Here is a 21,219-nt window from a genome sequence, read left to right as displayed (position 1 = left end):
GGCTCGCTGCGACATCAGAGCAGATGATTTCAATTTTTCGATGGAAAGTTTTCGAAAAGCAGCATACAGACAATATATTCTATGGAAATATGGAAAACTTGGTCGGGGAAACAGGAGAGTTGTTCCATCCTGTGCAGTTTTGTCAATACGACATGCATATCCTTCCCCAGATGGACGATACATGGGCTTTCGAAGCAGCTGAACTTTAGAAGTATTGGTAACTCCCAATAGGGAAAGGGGGTGGGGAGCAAAAGTGGTCATGTCACAAACCACACAGTTTAAAAATCAACCCTTTCCTAACCCTCCCCCCCCCCCTTTCCCCCCTCATCCCATTATCTTGCAAATAATCCAAGGCTATTATCAATAATGGCTCATTCATCTAAACCACCTTTTAAGGAATAATATCAATTCCAATGTTTTGGGTGTGAACTGCATAGCATTTATTACAGCCTCTGACCCTACACCCTTGTGAAATTTGTGCAAGGTGGTAAGCTTATATACCTTTGCATAAATGGTGCTTAAATTTGAATAACAATAGTTTATACATCCTTTGCCTCTTAATCAGGGTTTTGGACAAAGGAGTTTTCACATGAATGTGAGGCTAAGGATGTATAAGTACTGTTATTCAAGTTTGAGTGCCATTTGTGCAAAAGGTCTAGCTGTTCCTGTCCAAATAGTCTTGGATCAAAGCTAATTATATACTTAGGGGACATTATTGTTAGCAATGACAGTTTGATTGTAAAACAATGCATTTATTTTAACTTTTTACATAGATTATTTCAGAACATTTTCATAGTAAGGAAAGTTATAGGGGGACCAAAATGTAGTAAATTTTGACACCATCTTCCAGTCTTATCATAAGAAAACAAGAATCATAACATCTCCACTTCTTGAACAAGGTGATATAACTTATACTGGTAATGTCAGACATCCCTAAGTTATGGAAGTACTCTACTGTTAATTCCTGGTATTAAAACTGTGTGTGTTACCACTGAAAAAGAGAACTGTCTCGTAAAATCCCATGTTCTTACTAACCCAAACACCAATGCCCACCTGAAAAAAATACAACAGTGATTGTAAGAAAATTCAAAGACCCTTTTCATGACAACCTGTAAGAAAAATTTAAAGAAGGAAAATTAGATTAACTAGAAAGACCAGGTTTGGACAGGCGTGAAGGACCCTTAAGTAACTCCTCTGTGGATGGTGCTGCCTTCATTCCAATTGTAGGGGCTATCTGTTTGGGATTAAAGAGGTTGTCATCTGTTGGCTGTGAAAAGCTCCCCTCTAAAAGACAACGCTCCTTGAGCATCTTGGCCATCATGAAAGGAAAATAGCTGTAGCTCTTCTCTTCTTTAACAATCTCAGCATGGAATTTTTGGGTGCGTTTGGAATATTTCCTGTGACCACGTGCATCACCAGCTGCATTTACCTGCTTCCCTCTTGAGAGATGCATGTTATGATCAATAGCAGCTAACATTATCCTCATGATAAAGTAGGGATATCTGAAATAAATGAATGAAAAAAATTGAAAGTAATCATTATAAAATTTTGCAAGAACAGACTACAGCAGAAATGAAATACAGGTTATCAATGGTGGGTAACTTCTGAAACACTGATATTTACAATTCTACTACATGTGGTCTCTGATGGGAGGGGCCTGTTAAAAGACCTACAAGACAGAAAGGCATGTACATACACAATACACAAGATTGATTTCCTTACTCAAATGCCATGCGCTTTGGAGCATACTTCGTGAGCATGCTATTGTAGCTCTCCAATACACTTGTGTGCCTGTAGAAATGATAAACCTAAAAGTTATAATATTATGAGTGGTAAAGTAGTACTTAGTGTCCTCATTTCCTATCATGATCAGCCACCTTGAATCTTAAAACAAGCCCTTGATATTGAAACAACCCTTTTCTGATAATAAAATGCTTGTTTATGTATGGAATGTCATTGTGTGAGATTTATTGACAGCAGTGGGTTGTTTGATGAAAGGGGGCAGGTGGAGGAAACAATTTGACCAATGCAAGAAAATTAAGTCTTCAAGTTTATAACACCACTACCAGCAACGGGAATTACTGACCTGAACCTAACATAAAACTCCAAGTTGTTGAGCCACTTCTTGTCCAAAACAACCTCCCTGAGAGCTGTTAAAGCTTTCGAAGACTTCGCCAAATATGTCTTTCCCGAAGTTCCTGTTTCATCAGGGGAATGCTTGCAGGCTCCTCCAGCCCATTCATGTTCGCCACAAACATGGTGAAGAACACCAAACCAAGTTTCCTAAAAATTAAAAATGATAAACATGTACAGTATTAGAACTAAAAAAATTATTACACAAACAAGAAGCCTCTCAGAACTTCATGAACATTAATAAGACAGTAAATATGACTGCAGATGGAGATTTTGATTAATGTGCAATCAATTAGCATGTACTCAAACCAAACAAGACAGCAAGAAGAAAATTGCATCACAAAGGAAAAACCCTGTACAGCAAAACTGCTTTGTGTAGATCATGCAACAAGGGCACTCCTGTCTAGCACAATATTCAATAAAAGGGGAAAACTGTTTCCAACCTTCAGTTCATCCACACTACCATCACAACTTTGACAGCAAAACCAGCCATCCCAAGCAATGAGAATAAAGGGATTCAACACTTCGCTGATAAGATGCTCGAGATTAGAATATGCAAATAACATAAGCATACCTTTCATATCACGCACAAGCTTCATAATTGATGAAGAAGCATCTGTTGCAAGCTCACTGAAGGGGAGGACACTAGCCATCTTCTCCAGAAGTCGTCTCAAACCTTCTTTCTCCATGACAACAGAGTTGCCCCCTGTCTCCCTTTTATCTACAACTGCCATGTCCACAACTACTTTGCTGGCATGCTCCATTAGCGTGTAGACACAGTACCTTGCACTGTGTCCTGGAGAGTCATTCCTGCCATCACCACACAAACACAAGTCGTCATACTGTTGAAGAATACCAGTTATCAAAGAGTTCATTTCATCCCAAATCTCCTTAACCACAGGGGCTGCACAGTGCTTCTGGAATCTTGTAAATGTGTTCCTGCTGATAATACTTAATCCAAGGGCTTTACATAACAGGGTAAATTTGCTATAGTTATTCCCAGAAATGATTATTGCTGCTGCAAATAGGGAATCATTCAGGAAAAACTCTACATTGTTCTTCACTCCTAAGACTTCTGATGACACCCATTTCTGGCAATGTCCATTCTTGCATTTGCGAATGATTTCAACCCTGGACCCAATGGTCTTCACCTCTTCCTTAAAATGAAGTCCCTCACCACAGAGGGCACATTTGTCTTCCGAAAGTTCCACAAGCTTATTGATGGAGACCATAACTCTCATTCGTGAGTGAAGGGCTAAGAATGTTTCGAGATCACCTTTGCTAGTAAGCTGCTGGAAAGCATCCTCTAGCTTCTTAAGAATTTCAGCTTGATGTTTCTCTGCTGGTTTGGTAGTTTCCTCTGGCTGGGGCATGCTTACTTCTTGTTCAAGGGCCTCGGTGACCGTCGGACTTCCAGCAGCGCCACAAATATGGTTGGTATCATCATCTGCATGTATGTAGTAAGGTTGAGGGGCTTCAGACACAACACAAGGGGCTACAGCAGCAGTAGGAACACAGCTGGAATCATCTTCAGCAGCATAAGAAGGATCAACCATTGTAAGGGTTCTTTCATCTTCCTCACTGCTGATATCCATGCTGTGAATAAGCAACATAATATGATTATAATATTGATTGCTATAATGTACACCACCCCCTCCGCACCAAACCCCCTTCATGAGGAATTGCAGAGCAGCTCTGTACTGTGTGACATATGGTAACATATGGCCTATCTTCAAGCATGCATACATCTAATATGCAGGATTAAAAAGCCTTCATTTAAATTAAGATTATATATTTGCATTTTCACAAACTGGTGTTTGCATACTAACTTCAATCATTGACAGTTGACCCTACTCACTTTTCACCAAACAGCTGTGTAACATCAGGATGCTCAGGACTGCCATAGCTATCAAGATGCCATTCGTCATAATCACTGTGGTCATCGCTGAGTTCATCACTGGATGTGTCACTCCTGTTAAGATCTTCCACAATGATGTTCACTCTGTACACAAAAGTACATTGAAATCTTGTGAAATTTTGACAATGAAATATAAATTCGATAATGGTTGAATGTATGGGACATACAGTTCATTTACTACAAATCATGATATGAATTGTTGGCATTTTTATCAGGTGCTCCATTCTAGGGCCTCTGATCATGGGAGTGGTCTCTAAGTAACATTACACATGTCATACCTATAGCTGAGCATCAGGTACTACATAATTGACACCCACAACAGGTTATGGTTTCAACTTTGATCAACATTCATTGTTTTCTGAGGCTTTCTTGGTGCAAAAATCATCTTCTATTTGCTTTATACAAAAAAATAATTGATTCTCTATCAAAAAGAGTATTTGTACACCAAGATATCTCTTGCATGCATATAACTAAGAAAAATACACAAAAGGAAAGACCTTTACATCGTCCATGTAGCTGTAGCCATTAAAATTAGAAACAGGCAAAATTGAGAAATGACTTAAAATCTGCATTGGTATTCTTTTATCACTGGTATACAGAAAAATACTGACCCCCCTTTCCCCCGGCTCCCAGGAAATTGTAATCCTTTCTGTGGGGGTGGTATGGATATTGTATGGAACTGTATATCACACGGTTAAAATTACAACAATCGTAGAATTGATACAATATTACAACTGGGAGCTTGAAGATATGAATAATAAATTTTATCATTTAATGCATGTTTTTCTTCCTTTCCATTACCTAGGAGCCCACCATGTAACCTACCAATAAATGCCTACAGATAATGGTATACTCGTGAATGCACAGCAACCTCTCATTGTGTTTTGCTGCAAATAATATTGCTCATGGGTGGTCGAATGATAAAACAATTATTGAACTTGGCTATTGCAAAACATCATTATTTGTCAGTGTCACTCAGATCTATCATTTGCCCCGCCTTCGGCTTCAGAAAAATAACTGCTTTGCTCACCACTGACAAAACACAATATTTTGCTCACCCTCATCCAATTATTTTTAAACATTCTACTCGCTGTGCTTTTCACATTGTTTTTACCAATATATTCTTTGTGCACATTGCTATCCCATTTCTATACATACGTTTGCTCCAAGTCAGGAAAAGGATGATCATCAAAAATACATGTAGGCTCAACTGATACATCAGAGTCTTCTTCAGATAGGCTGTCATCAATTGCAAACCCACCAGCAGAGAATGGGTTGCCAGTGAAACTGTTATTGGTCTGGTCAAACAGTTTACTTCTTGAATGCCCTGGATCTGGTTCTCTCTGTTTCCCCAAGTCCGATATCCCCGTGACATCAACACAACTTGAGTGTGACTCACCAGCAAGATTTGCACGAATGGGAGTAGAAAACAAGGGAACTGGATCTAGGGTAAACCAGCAAATATGTTCGTAAATGACCTATTCATAGGAATAAAAATTAATTTCCTCAAAACAACACAAAATTAAACTACATGGAAAACAACAAGAATATTACAGATTCATCAAATAAATATAGACACAAAAATTTAATCCAAGCTTAGGTAACAGTATGTTTCTAAGCTTGTATAGGCTTACAAGATTACGTGGGACTACCAGTAATAAAAAGAACTTACTTACTTGTATCATTATCTTCTTCACAAGACAGAGATAAATTTACCTCTGCAGATTCATGAATGGTGTTTGATCTAATAAGGAAAGGAAAAAATCAAATACAATACTGCCTGGAGAAGTGTATCGGCAACACAAAGGAAAATAATTTTAAGTAACAAGTGGAACAAGTGGTGTACATGTGCACCAATTATGTACTGTAGCTGTCGAGCAGCAAACCTCACCTTCCACGATGTAACAGGAATTCTGCAAACTCACTGTCTGTACGTTGTGAAAGTCCCAGAGTTTCTTTTCTATCCCTCCAGAGATTAAAAACAGATTCCCTCAACCGAATCGACTTCAAAGAGCCAGGCAACTTTGGTCTTCCAACACGACGGCGTGTAATGGCCGCCATTTCGTCATACACACACAGTCTTCACAGAACAAAATTTACGAATATATACAGAATATTTACAAAATACTTTCAGAAATATAAAAAGTGACAACAAGAGAAAGTTTTTCCAGCAAGAGAATGAACAATATTCCAAGGATTGCTTTGGGAAAAAGCGATGCAAGTCTGCTTCGAAGAATTCGGTAATTTCGTGTAACACGAAATTCAGGATCAAAGTATCACGGCGCGCAATGCATCAAGGGTGAAAATGGGCCTTTAACATTCATGCAAAGTAATCCTCAATGTGAGGTGGATCCAATCCAAAAAACTGGGAGGTTTGATTGCCATAGAGGCGAGTAAGTGCATTTCTTAAAATACCAGATACCAACACTACTTAGCTCTATTTTCAAATTCTTTTTAAAGTCCAGGAATTTAAAATAATTGGCAATGTCTCCAAATAACCAGTCCACGGAAACCCTGACTTCACTCATACTTTTATTGTAAGCACACATTTGGGGAGTGAACCTGACCCCCTGTCGAAAAGGGGCTTGTAAGTGTACCCGTAAAGGATAGGCGGGGTCACCATACACACATAGAGGTTGGTAAGTAGGGTATATTGCATTATGTTGCAACATGGGAAGCAATCCAGATTCTCTCAGCATCCCGGCATCATGTTTTCTTCCTTCTGAAAAGTTAAAAAAAAAAAAAGGTATTAGGTACCTTCTGCATGTTCAAGGCCTTCAAGCAGTCTTATTGGAGAGTTCTAAAGCTACCGGTATATTGATTTAAGAATGATATTGGCTAGCACTGTAAAGCTCCCTGAGTGAAATAATTGCCGTAAAGATTCTGGGTTTTTCTGTTTCAGGGTTATCTTCTAAAAACTGTGAATTTTCGTTAATTGTGAATTCAGTGGCTAGTCTGACAACGCTGTTTCTGTTTCAGGCTTATCATTTCTGATATATCTTTTGTGACATGTTTCTATTATCAATGATGTCAGACACCCCATTGGTCACATTTCGGTGTATGAAATTCACAGTCATCAGATCCAAAGTGTTTTTAATTTTAATGAGAGAGTAAATCAGATTCTTACCAACTGGACCATATAAATGGGCGATAAGACCATTTGGGATGGCTACAGCCTGGAATTTTATGCTATGCACTCTCTTGTGCCCATTATAAAGGATTCGTTACTTTGTTCCAGGTCTGGCTATGGGACGCACTGTTCCGTCAATAAACCCGAAACAGTTATTTAGAGGTGCTCCATGTTGATGTATACAGTGAGCATACCTTTGCCGGGCAGGTGGATTCAATACGGCCAGATTCCAGTCAGTACTTCTTCGATGATGGGCGGCGTAAACAAATTCCACAACACGGTTTGCAGCTAGGCACAGTACCGATAAAGGTCGTTGTCCGAACCTGCGCATCATTTCGCTGTATCGACACGGGTATGTCACCCTCTTCAGGAGCATGCATAGTGCCTCCATTCCTCCGCCAACACTTCTTTGTTCTAAGATGAACTGGTCAGGGATCCCTAAATCCTCCTCATATTTTACAGACTTTTACTTTTTTCCACACTTATAGAAGTCCAACAACCAAAAAAATAGCTATTGCATTTGCGGTGGAGGTGAATATGGGCTGATGATATGTGGTGATGAGGATAATTGTCCAATTGCATGGTATCACGCTGACTGTGTTGGCCTTCTGAAGAAACTGTGCCTGCTGTAAAGACTGTGATCATTAGTTATTGGTATCTATGAAATGGAATGTTATGACTAACATTGTCCTAAAAATAAACTGGCGTTGTTAAAGTCATTCAACTGCCTTGTAAATTTTTAAAGGACAGACCCATCAGGAGCATCTTCAGTTGCCCCAGGGGGAGGGACATTTCCTGCAAAATATTTCTCCGCATGGTAGGGCATTTGGGGGGGGGGGGTGGGGTCCGGGTTTTACTTAGACTGGTGCTTAACGGGCGATTTGATGTTGCAAAACGGTGCATGGTGGGTAATCTGGATAAAGTGCATGATGAGCTTTCACAAGATGTGGCTGTATGAGGAGTTGTACGATATCCTAACAGAAATCGCGCCAACTTTTCTTCTAGCGTCCCCGGCTCGTTCTCCATGGTCTTCATTGCTTCCTTAAACGTGGTTACAACGTGGATGGTAGGGGGATGACAAACATTGGCGAATCCCATTGGATTTAAGGAAATCTTTCATCTCTTGAGGCACAAACTGTGGACCGTTGCCTGAGATTATTTCTTCTGGCAAACCATGAGCAGCAAACAGAAAACGAAAAGCGCAAATAGTAGCTGTCGCAGTAATGGACGACATGGGGAACACCTCAATCCATTTTGATTTTCCATCCACCACTATCAAGAACATATCACCTTTCAAAGGACCGGCAAAGTCAACATGAATCCTCTGCCACGGACGACTGGGCCAAATCCAAGGATTGCTGACTTTCACAGGACTCTTACATCGATTTCTTTGACAGTTAACACAATCACAAACTGTTTGCTGGACGTCGTGATCTAAGCTCGACTACCAAACATGTAATCTAGCAAGGGACTTCACGCGTACCATACCAGGATGATTTAAATGCAATTCTGATAAAACGGACGCTTGGTATTTAGCTGGAATAACCACTCTAGATCCCCGAAGCAGGCAGCCATCTTCAACTGAAAATTCATCCTGCTGGTTAAAATAAAATTCTAAATCTTCAGGAATATTTTCTTTTGGAGGCCAACCATACAGCATGCGATACATCGCACGCGAGAGGACTGGATCTCCACGCGTTACTTCCCGATCTTGGATACTGTGATTGGTGTTCGTTCTACTTCAATATGATTGGCTTCCTTGGTCCATTCATCAACTTCCTTTATGATCTTCCTTGGCATACGAGAAAACGCATCAGCCTTGGCATAGTTCTTTGACGGCCGGTACTCGATGTCGTACTTTGTAAGCCGCAAGCTGAATGGACCATCTTTGGAGACGAGAAGCGGCTAAAACTGGAATCCCACGTTTTGGACCAAATAAAAAAGCTAGGGGTTTATGATCGGTTTGCAACTTAAAACGTCTCCCAAGCAGGTACTGGTGGAATTTCTTCAAGCTAAATATTATGGCCAGGTCTTCTTTTTCAATCATGGAATAGTTCCTCTCACTTGGAGACAGAGTGTGCGATGCAAAAGCGATTGGCCGTTCTTCCTGATCTACTGTAACGTGTAATAACACAGCTCCCAGGCCAAACGACGATGCATCAACTGCCAACCGTACCTGTTTAGCGGGATCATAATGAGCCAACAATGGTGCAGATTTCAGGATATCCTTCAATTTTCGAAAAGTTTCTTGGCACTGGGTCGACCATTTCCACGGTGCGTTCTCCAGCAGCAACCGGTTTAAAGGGTGCACAAGAGTTGCCATATCTGGAATGAATCGACGATAGCAGTTGACCAATCCCAGAAATGACTTTAACTGGAACATGAACATGAACCTCTTGAATAGCTTGGGCTTTGCGAGGGGAAGGATGAATCCCATTACAATCCACAACAAAGGCAAAACAATCAACTAACGGCCTCATAATGAAACACTTCTCCTTCCTTAAATTGACACCCATACTACTGAGATGATTCATAGTTCCTTCTAAATTGCGGAGGTCTTCTTCATCATTTGCCCCGGTAACGATGAGATCGTCCAAAATTCCGCTGACACCTGTAAGACCTTGCGTAAGAGAATCCATGATCTTCTGGAATATGGCGGGACTCAACGAGACGCCAAAAGGGAGACGAGTATATCGAAACAGGCCAAGATGAGTGTTGATTGTGACGTACTGCTTCGATTCTTCGAAAACTTCTCGCCACCATTCAACTGAGCAAAAAATCATCACCTGTTTGCAGTGGATATTCCTGCACGTCAAGAACAGGGTTAATCGTCATCCTATAATCACCACAAATACGAAAAATACCATCAGGTTTGAGAACTGGGACAATGGGGGTGGCCCACTCGGAAAATTCTACTTTCTTCAACTCACCAATTCTTTCCAAACGGTTCAGTTCAGCGGCAATTCTCTTTCGATACACTCCGCATTATGGGATAACTGTGCATTCCTCTTCAGTACTTGAGGTCAGCGGTCACACTTCAAAGCAACCATTGTCATGCAAATGCACCATATATAAACAGCCTAACGTGTGACACAAATCCATTCTCCTTTTCGTGCTTTCTTGTCGGCGGTTACGGTACTAATTTAGAGGGGATTTATTTCCAACTACCGAAATGGACAAGGCACTCAACGAGTCTACAAATATATCTACGCTCGAAGCGAGCGATGTGAACATGCCCGAAGCGGGCGAGAAACTCGAAGCGAATGACAACATCGACGATTTTGAGGTTGATATTGAAGACCTTAAAAGCCAGTTGGGGTTGCACGAACTGTTTTCGTCTATGGAGTCAATGAAGTCTCTTATCTCCCAAGTAACGGCTTCGAAAAGGCCAGCTTCTGAACCTTTAGCTGCTAACCTGGCCAAACGAAGTTTAGCAGCGACGGCTGACGAGTCACAACCTACACGTGTCGCCAGCGTGACTGATGCTGGCTCTTTCGACCCTTCACAACCCATTTCATGCACTGATACAACTGCTGAAGCAGCAGAGCTGGACCTGCCATCAATCTTCGATGACTCGGATGCGAAAGGTCCCAAAGTGAGTGAGGTCTTAGCCTTAAGAGTAAATGAGGCTTGTACGAAAAAAGCATTGGATTCCAAGCTGAAGGAAATTGAGGCTAAGTACAAAGCGCCCGAAAATGGTGATTTCTTGTGTGTACCGAAGGTCAACCTTGAATTCTGGTTTGAGTTAGCCAGGCAGGCAAGGACCAAGGATCTTGCACTGCAAGAGGCCCAGAGAGGTATTACCAAGGGAATACAGCCAGTTATTGAGTTAGTAGAAAAGATCTTGAACGCTCAAAAGACCAAGTCGGAATTGAAGCCCGACTCCTTCATTACTCCTCTCGTTGATGCTATTACATTACTTTGCAATGCATCATTCAGACTTTCCCTTGTAAGAAGGGAAACAATGAGAGAATTCGTGAATCCCAGCTACCGCTCTTTATGCAGCAAGAATACTCCTCCTGGGAAATGGCTTTTTGGAGATGAGCTGCCTAAACAGATCAAAGAAATTGCGGAGGTGAACAAAATGGCGAAGAAACTCGGCCCTAGTCAGACCTCTCCTGGAACAAGGCGTGGAGATAGAAGAAATACATCTGGTCGTGGTTCTAGCTTCAACCAGGGTCAAGGCCGAAAAGTATGTTTTTTTAGGCTCAAGGAATCGCAGCAACACCACTCACAACAGCAGGGATCCCAAGAGCAACCCACATTCCTTGACAGCTACAAAGCAGCACTCCTCCCAGTAGAGGTAGGTGCTTATGCTGGAAACCTGGCAAATTTTCTCCTTAGCTGGAGAGCTATTACTAGTGACCCCTGGGTACTTGAAGCAGTATCGGGGTACCATTTGGAATTTTGTACTAAACCTGTACAAACAAAACTTCCTAATCCTCCAATTCTATCTGTAGCAGATAAGGAGATTATTGACCAGGAGCTTCATAAGCTTCTGCACAAAGGGGCAATAGAGCAGGCACCATACTGCAAAGACCAGTTTATTTCTAATATGTTTCTGGTCCCTAAGAAAACAGGTAACCTTAGGCCTGTCATAAATCTCAAGCCCCTTAATGAATTTGTAGAGAAGATTCATTTCAAAATGGAGAACATTGATATGGTCAAAAACCTTATTAAACCAGGAGATTATCTAGCTTCTATTGACCTCAAGGATGCGTATTTCAGCATACCTATCTGGCAACCTCATAGAAAATATCTTAGGTTTTCTTTGGAATAATCAAATTTTCCAGTTTGCATGCTTGCCTTTTGGGTACAGCCTAGCACCGCGAGTGTTTACTAAGCTTCTTAAACCAGTCACAGCACATGCAAGGTTTCATGGTGTCAGATTAGTTAGCTTCATTGATGATATTCTCATCATTGGACATAATCATCAGGAATGTTTAGAACATGTCTCCTTTCTGAAGAATCTTTTGACAGATTTAGGTTTTATTGTAAATACTGGAAAGTCTAACTTAGAACCAAGTCAGTCTCTGATCTTTCTTGGTTTTATAGTCAATACTGTTACCCTCAGTGATCAAGCAAAGCTAGATCTTGCATGGGTCATTGACAATTTAGACCAATACAATGGCAAATGTTTGCGTGAAATGCCTATTTCTTTGTTCATTGAAAGTGATGCTAGTAATACTGGTTGGGGGGCCCACTGTAACGGTGTTGCTACAGGTGGGCCATGGTCTCGGTCAGAAATTGATCTTCACATCAATCACCTTGAGTTACTAGCTGCTTTTTACGCACTTCAGTCATTTGTTCCGCAGTATAAGTCTGCTGCACACATCAGACTGAAAGTGGATAATTCAACTGCAGTAGCTTGTATCAATAATTTTGGCAGCATAAGGTCCCCTTCTTTAAATACTTTGTCTAGAACTATTTGGGACTGGTGTATATCTAGGAAGATTCACATTTCTGCAGTATCTATTCCGGGAGTTGACAATACAGTAGCAGATGTCATGTCCAGGCAAAATTCTGACAAGCTAGAATGGGCACTAAATTGTTCAGTCTTCCAGCGTTTGTCCTCTTTGGTTTTCAAACCAGACATTGATCTGTTTGCCAGTAGGCTTAACAAGCAATTACCAGTTTTTATATCTTGGCATCCAGAACCTAACTGCTATGCTGTAGATGCATTTAGTACTTTATGGACACCATTTAAATGCTATGCTTTTCCTCCTTTCTGTCTAATCCCTAGAGTGCTAGAAAAGATGGAAAGAGAGCATGTGGACCAGTTTCTCCTAATTGCACCAGTATGGCCAACGCAAAGCTGGTACCCCCTCCTTCTGAGAACGTCATACAAGACACCAATACTTCTACCTCAAGATCCTCAACTCTTACACCTGGCTCACTCCAACAAGCTTCATCCTCTGCACGACAGACTCCAACTTGCCGCATGGATCTTATCAGCCAACAGCTGCAGGCAGGTGGACTTTCGACACAGGCTACTGAACTCATCTGTGCCTCATGGACCAAAGGGACTGAGAAACAGTACAAGCCTGTATGGAAGACTTGGAGTAGCTGGTGTGATCAGAGGCACATCAATCCCCTTCAGGGTAATGCAGTCCATTTAGTTAATTTCTTGGCTGAACAATTCCACCAGGGTAAGAGCTATAGTACTTTGAACACTTACAGATCTGCAATATCCACTACTCTCCACTTGATTAGGGATGATAAACTTGGAGATCACCCATATGTTTCTAGATGTCTAAAAGGAGTGTTTGTTTCAAGACCTCCATCTCCTAGATATTCGTTTACGTGGAATGTTTCCCAACTCACATCCTACCTGGCTGCACAACCTCCTGTCCAAAGTCTTAGTTTAAAGGCACTAACTTTGAGAACTGTGACACTTTGTTCCTTGGTATCGGCCCAGAGAGAACAGACTTTGTGCTCATTGGACTTAGACAATATGTCTATTTATGAGGATGAGATCAAATTTGTCATAGTTTCCAGAACAAAGACTTCTCGTCCTGGGAAGAAACCTTTAGAAGTTTCCATTCCATCCTTACCCACTAACCTCAGTCTCTGCCCTAAACAGACACTGTTACATTATATTCATTGTACGCAACACCTGCGCAAGTCAGGGGAGCAGACTGTATCTCAGTTGTTCATTTCTCATGTTAAACCACACAAGCCTGTTTCCTCATCTACTTTAGGTAGATGGATTAAGACTGTTATGACTGATTCAGGCATTGACACTAGTTTATTCAAACCACATAGTGTAAGGGGTGCATCTACATCTGCTTTGTATCAAAGGGGCGCATCTTTAGCTGAAATTATGAAGATGGCAGACTGGTCATCAGAACGCACATTTAATCGTTTCTATAATCGCAGTGTCTATAACACCAATCCCTCTTCATTAGCAGGCAGATTGGTATTATCATAGATATTCAGTAACGTTTATTTATGTACAGACCATTGTATCAAGTCTACAATTAAAGCACTATCATGTCACATATTTTTGTTTTTTCCCCTGGCTTCGGTTCTTTAAAATCGCACAGTTATCCCATAATGCGGAGTGTATCGAAAGAGAATTTTAAAATTAGACGAGAGGTACTTACCTTGAAGTGTAATTGTAATTCTCTGAAGATACACGGAGCATTATGGGATAATGCTGCCCACCCTTCTGTGTTGGCTTATGCCTATCCCACCCTTTGTGTTGGGGACCTCAGCCAGTCTGCACTCCAGGAGAATGGATTTGTGTCACACGTTAGGCTGTTTATATATGGTGCATTTGCATGACAATGGTTGCTTTGAAGTGTGACCGCTGACCTCAAGTACTGAAGAGGAATGCACAGTTATCCCATAATGCTCCGTGTATCTTCAGAGAATTACAATTACACTTCAAGGTAAGTACCTCTCGTCTAATTTTAAAATTTTCCTTTAAGAGCGAAAGGGACCGGTTTGGGCTTGAATAACTGCGGCTTTGCATTTTCTTTCAGCTTAAGATGAGGCACTACTCCTTCTATTGTTCCCAGGCCATCGTCAAACAGTGAAGGATACTTCGTTTGTAAGGCTGCCAATCTGTCAACCACTGATATCTGCTTTATTAAGCCCCAGTCCGATTTCAGCGCAGACAACCAGTCACGCCCCATCAGGATCGGACAATCATTATCCGTAATAAAAACTGGAAGCGAAACCTCTTGATTGTGATGCGAGACTCGAACCTCCGCTTCCCTGACCACTGGAATCTTGTGTCCAGAATAACTTCTCAACTTCAAATCCGTTTCCTTAAGGGGTTTCGTAGCTAAAACATCATACCATACATTCTTTGGAATTATCGTAACGGATGCTCCGGTATCCGATTCCATGTCAACATTCTTGCCCTCGATTACTACTGGAACAATAAATTCCTTACATCTTCGACGGGAATTCACTATAGTAAACATTGGCCGAACGGACTTATTCACGGACTCTTCAACCGCTTCAACTTCTTGAAGGTTACCAACTCGGCCTTTTTTCTTCATTTTCCCTCGAATTGTTCCACGCTTGACTGGTGGCCTCTGTGGTAATGGAGAAACGGTGCACTTTGTCGCAATGTGTCCCGTTTTCTGACATCTGTGACATCTTGATTTCAGATGAAAACAGCTATCAGTGGTGTGGTTCGTCTTACCACATCTGAAACATTCGGGAACAGTACTTCTCTCCACTTTCTTTACAACAGAATCGCCATGCACTACTGAGGTTTCCTTCTCTGTCAGTTCGGCCGCGCAGGCTTTCTCTACAGCAGACTGCAAAACTAGAGACGATTCCGCAAGCAATTTCCTTCGAATTGTACGGTCTCTCAAGCCGTAGACATATCTGTCACGAATAGCTTCTTCTCTTTAATCTCCAAACTTGCAAGTTTCAGCTAATTTCTGTAGTCTTGCGATAAACTGACGGATAGATTCCGATTCTCCTTGCTCGGTTTTATGAAACTTGTAACGTTCGGCGATAATAATCGGCTTTGGATCCAAGTGCTGTGCTAACGAGTCGACGATTTCTGTAAAACTTAACTCCTTGGGTTTTCTCGGCGCTGAAATGGATCTCAAAAGAGAGTAAACCTTGCTGCCCATTAACGTGAGTATATTCGGCTCACGCTTCTCTCCCGGTACAGCGTTTACTTCGAAGAACATATGGTTTCCAGTCACTGCCTGGTGTAAACTCTTCAATTAGACCGAAGTGAGACGAATTCACCTCCACATACATGCTGTATTGAAACTGAAGCTAGACCGGCTGTAGTCATCCTCGTCGCCAGTTGTAGTGTATACTAAACGAAACTTAAAACATCAATACATAAATCCATTTATTACACACACACTAAAACATTACACAAGCCAAGAGAACTGAAAAATACAACCGCTTTATATAGTTAGAATTTATGGGTGCGGCTCTCTGGAGACAGGATTAAACTCTAATAAACCCCACTAGGGAGTTATCACATTACAATATGTATACCACGACCTTTTTGCAATGAACACTTTAGCCGGGACATGAAAGCATTCTCGTGTCGTTTCTTCAAACGTGTTCCCTATGATCTGTTCACGAGAACTGACAATTTTTGAAGGTAGCAATTGAAGGTGAAGCTAGACCGGCTGTGGTCAATGAGAATTATCCCGAGAAGCTTTTAAAAACGCAACGGCTCTGCAACCTCAAAATCCTGCTCGATTTTCAACCTTTGCTCAGGCGTTTATTATTGCCAAATGATCCGGACACCGCTTATGTATCATTGAAATGTTATAACCGTCATCAAAATCAAATTAATCAATGAAAGAGCACAGATTTCCCCCAAGAGATTCAAAATTATTAATCAAAATTTGGTTTTATCGACGGAGTTGATAATGTAAATTGACCACCGTACAGAGATTCTAAAAGCTGACGTTTCGAGCGTTAGCCCTTCGCCAGAGCGAAGCTCTGTACGGTGGTCAATTTACATTATCAACTCCGTTGATAAAACAAAATTTTTGTTTACTAGTACTTCCCTACCGACGCAGCTCCCAGTTTCTTTAAAAACTATCCCCTTCAAAATTATTAATCTGAACCACGAGAGAGCCACACGTTAAATTTGATAACTACAAAATGAACAAATGGCAACTTAGCAATCACGAGTCCTCTCGGTATTGCCAATCAAACGAACCAATCATATTGATTTGCGTGTTTCTAAAAATATTAACCAATCCAGGCTTGAGGATCAGATCCTGATCCCCGCCTCTGCATGAAAGTAAGATTCAAGTCCAAGGTAAACAGGGGTTTTCCTCTTTCGCCGCTTCACGACTCGTCTTCGCCGCTTTGTGGCTCTCTCGTGGCTGAAGAAAACCTCTGGGATCAGGGTAGCTCAAGGACATCACAAAAGACATTCTAAGAGACATGATACATTTTACTCAAGTTACAGATTATGGAATAGTCTTTAACGCCATGGAAAAGTCACGGAATTGTTTCATTCCCTAGGATCTTTGTGAATTCCTGCTGTGTTCAAATTGTCCTCTCAGTACTATTAGATTATTAAAGATAACAACTTTTTAATTTCCTTGTAGTTTTTTCCACACTTATAGAAGTCCAACAACCAACAAAAAAACTATTGCATTTGCGGTGGAGGTGAATATGGGCTGATGATTTGTTGTGATGGGGATAAATGCCCAATTGTATGTAATGTAATGTAAATCTCTATTTCAACACGGCTCAGTCACCAGGAGTATAAAAATTAGAAATAACCTAACTATCCCAAAAAAATACAAAAACTAACTATAACTAATCTAATTTTATGATAAAAACTAACGATAAAAAGTCACGACGTTTCGACCTTTCGGAGGTCATTTTCAAGTGCGAATTAAAATGTACAAGTAAATTAGCAAACATGTTTGTCATAGTTAAAAATAGTTTAAAAATACCATGATCACTAAAAAGGCAGTAAAGTATGTAACATAAACAATAAAATATTTGTAAAAAATGGGAGACATAAATTAATTAGAGGAATAAACAAAAAGAAGCTTTTATAACCTTATCTAAACAGACAGTTTAGCGTGGATGGAATCAGATTGTTTGTTTAGCGTTGGTTTTAGGTCTTGATAAAAAAAAAATAAAATAAAATAAAAAACACTTCGAAAATAACACAATCAAATTTGTTTTGACATTTCCGTAAAATTCTAAAACTTTGCGCGATGTCGTCCGGTTCCAAATCATGTTGCTCTCTGAGATGGTTTCCGACTGCCGATCCTTTGTTTTCCTCAATTTGTTGGTGAAGGTGTCGGCACGTATATCCGACATAACCTGCATCACGCAGGTCACACTTAAAACAATACACCACGCATTGCTGATTCACCAGAGGTGGCTTGTCTTCCCTTAGTTTGATTTCATCCTTGATCTTCCGACTTGTGAACACCGGGCTAATATCTTCATGGACCTTTCGACTGAGGTCACCAAGTCGTTTGCGCACAGCGTTTGCAGATCTTTGATCTTTAAAGAGCAGCACGGTTCTAATTGGAGCTTTTCGCTTCTCAGATATTTTCGTGCGTGAGTCTTAAGACACTTTTGAATCGAAGAATTGGCGGATGGTAGACTGCACAAGATTGTCTGGGTAGCACAATCGAGCAAAGGAGCTCTTTAAAGCGTTCACATTTCTCGAGAAAAAAACTTCCATGTAGATGAGAGCTTAAACGCACGGTTAAGCAAGGTTTTCAGTAGTGAGCGTTTTATCTCCCATTTACGTGGATGTGGTAGTGTAAGAGCAGCCCACTGTCCGTCAGTTTTTTGTACACCTTTGTGTCTAGCGGGCATCAATTCTTAATTACGTCTATTCCCAGAAAAGGAAGCCTTCAGTTTTTTTCGAGCTCCACTGTGAAGTCGATAGAAGGATGACTGTTGTTCAAGGTGGTTAGGAATTCCGAAGCTGTTTCAACATCAGTCATTACGCTAAGTGTATCATTAACGTAGCGGGCATTCATTCTTAATTACTTCCATTCCCAGGAAAGGAAGCCTTCAGTTTTCTTCGAGCTCCATTGTGAAGTTGATAGTCATTACGCTAAGTGTATCATCAACGTAGCGTTTGTAAACGTCTGGGATCTTGTTTTCTGTTTCTAGTTGTCTATCGATATTACAAATGAGGGCGTTTGCCATGAGGGGTCCCAGAGGCAAACCCATAGCAACACCATCCACCTGTCGATACAGATTCCTTCAAACTAAAAGAGCTGCTGTTTGGTGGCAATTCTCAACAGCTTTATATAATTTATAATAATTACAATTTATAATTATAATTATTAATAATAATAAGGCTGCCAACACTGTTAAAATAGTGCTCAATACACATAAGTGCAGAGCTAAATCGTAGAAAGGTGAGGCTAATGAAACCAACACATGATTCACTGTTACTCCTAGTTTCGTGCTTACGCACTCATCAGACAATATTAAATACTGTCTGATGAGTGCGTAAGCACAAAACTCGGAGTAACAGTGAATCATGTGTTGGTTTCATTAGCCCCACCTTTCTATAATTCTAATTATTATAAATTATATAAAGCTGCTGAGAATTGCCACCAAACAGCAGCTCTTTCAGTTTGAAGGAAATCTGTATCAACAGGTGGATGGTGTTGCTATGGGTTCGCCTCTGGCGAACAGCCTTAGAATTCCTAACCACAAATCCGACTTCGTGATGTTGACACTGTGTTTTTCAGTAAACCAGTTATTTTGAAATGCTCTTTCTGCAATGCTCTCGATGGTTTCATCCACAGAAACGTTAGTGAAGAGCGAAGATATGTCATAACACACTAAAATGTCGTGTTCATTGATTTCCATCTCATTGACCTCGTCGGCGAAAAGGAATATGTCATTGATGGTGTGGTCATTGATGGACCAGCTCTTTCAACATCAGTCATTACGCTAAGTGTATCATCAACGTAGCGTTTGTAGACATCAGGCATCTTGTTTTCTGTTTCCAGTTGTTTCTCGATATTACACATGAGGGCGTTTGCCATGAGGGGTCCCAGAGAAGAACCCATAGCAACACCATCCACATGTTGATACAGATTTCCTTCAAACTGAAAGAGCTGCTGTTTGGTGGCAATTCTCAACAGCTCTATCAAATCCGACTTCGTGATGTTGAGACTGTGCTCTTCATTGAACCAGTTATTTTGAAAAGCTCTTTCTGCAATGCTCTCGATGGTTTCATTCACAGGAACGTTTGTGAGGAGAGAAGATACGTCATAAGACACTAAAATGTCGTGTTCATTGATTTCCATCTCATTGAGCTCGTCGGCGAAAAGGAATATGTCATTGATGGTGTGGTCATTGATGGACAAGGGTTTTTAACCACCTTGAACAACAGTCATCCTTCTATCGACTTCACAATGGAGCTCAAAGAAAACGCCAGTCTTCTTTTTCTGGGAATGGAAGTAATTAAGAATGGATGCCGCCTAGACACAAAGGTGTACAAAAAAACTGACGGACAGTGGACTACTGTTACACTACCACATCCACGTAGATGAAAGATATAAACGCTCACTACTGAAAATCTTGCTTAACCGTGCGTTTAAGCTCTCATCTACATGGAAGTTTTTTTCACGAGGAATGTGAACGCCTTAAAGAGCTCCTTTGCTCGATTGTGCTACCCAGACAATCTTGTGCAGTCTACCATCCGCCAATTCTTCAATTCAAAAGTGTCTAAAGACTCACGCACGTATCTGAGAAGCGAAAAGCTCCAATTAGAACCGTGCTGCCTTTTAAAGATCAAAGATCTGCAAACGCTGTGCGCAGACGACTGGGTGACCTCAGTCGAAAGGTCCATGAAGATATTAGCCCGGTGTTCACAAGTCGGAAGATCAAGGATGAAATCAAACTAAGGGAAGACAAGCCACCTCTGGTGAATCAGCAATGCGTGGTGTATTATTTTCAGTGCGACCTGCGTGATGCAGGTTATGTCGGTTATACGTGCCGACACCTTCACCAACAAATTGAGGAACACAAAGGATCGGCAGTCGGAAACCATCTCAGAGAGCAACATGATTTGGAACCGGACGACATCGCGCAAAGTTTTAGAATTTTGAGGAAATGTTAAAACAAATCTGATTGTCTCATTTTCGAAATGTTTTTTTTATCAAAGATCTAAAACCAACGCTAAACAAACAATCTGATTCCATCCTCGCTAAACTGTCTGTTTCGATAAGGTTTAGATAAGGTTATAAAAGCTTATTGTTGTTTGTAGGGGACGTGGTCCCCGGTGTTGTGGTCTGACCTTATCTGGACGGGGGCATCTTTCACTTCCTTAAAATAATAAAATTGTAAACTGTGTAATAAGCAGTCTAGCTAAAGTCCCCCCCAAAAAAAACATTGTAAATTAGTCCTGAAAAGCCCCGAGGGGAGAGACTAATCGCTTCACTTCACTTCACTTCACTTCACTTCATTCTTCTAATAAATTTATTTCCCCCCTTTTTTTACAAATATTCTATCACTTATGTTACATGCTTTACTGCCTTTTTAGTGATCACGGTATTTTTAAACTATTTTTAATTATGACAAACATATT

The 21,219-nt window shown here is 40.8% G+C and overlaps 1 protein-coding gene across 2 annotated transcripts; it reads right to left on the bottom strand.

Annotated features, from left to right (window-relative positions):
• Window positions 1-355: 355 nt before the first annotated feature.
• Window positions 356-6,354, bottom strand: LOC137975023 (uncharacterized). Of its 2 annotated transcripts, XR_011117532.1 has the most exons (8): window positions 5,943-6,354; window positions 5,728-5,795; window positions 5,210-5,495; window positions 3,992-4,135; window positions 2,708-3,729; window positions 2,087-2,283; window positions 1,723-1,791; window positions 356-1,502 (listed from the first exon to the last, which is right to left on the bottom strand). XR_011117532.1 is itself a non-coding variant. In XM_068822054.1 (6 exons), exons 1-6 carry the CDS (start codon window positions 6,110-6,112, stop codon window positions 2,240-2,242), a joined length of 1,734 nt encoding a protein of 577 aa, XP_068678155.1. In that variant the 5' UTR covers window positions 6,113-6,354; the 3' UTR covers window positions 1,817-2,239. The 2 variants fall into 2 exon arrangements, 1 of the variants encoding a protein (XP_068678155.1); XM_068822054.1 differs by lacking the exons at window positions 356-1,502; window positions 1,723-1,791 and having other exon boundaries at window positions 1,817-2,283.
• Between the last annotated feature and the right edge of the window lie 14,865 nt (window positions 6,355-21,219).

Source organism: Montipora foliosa, chromosome 11 (genome assembly GCF_036669935.1).
Source record: "Montipora foliosa isolate CH-2021 chromosome 11, ASM3666993v2, whole genome shotgun sequence".
In the NCBI taxonomy this organism is placed as follows: Eukaryota; Metazoa; Cnidaria; class Anthozoa; order Scleractinia; family Acroporidae; genus Montipora; species Montipora foliosa.
Note: the sequence above shows the minus strand (reverse complement) of the source record. Positions and strands in the feature narration are given on the sequence as shown.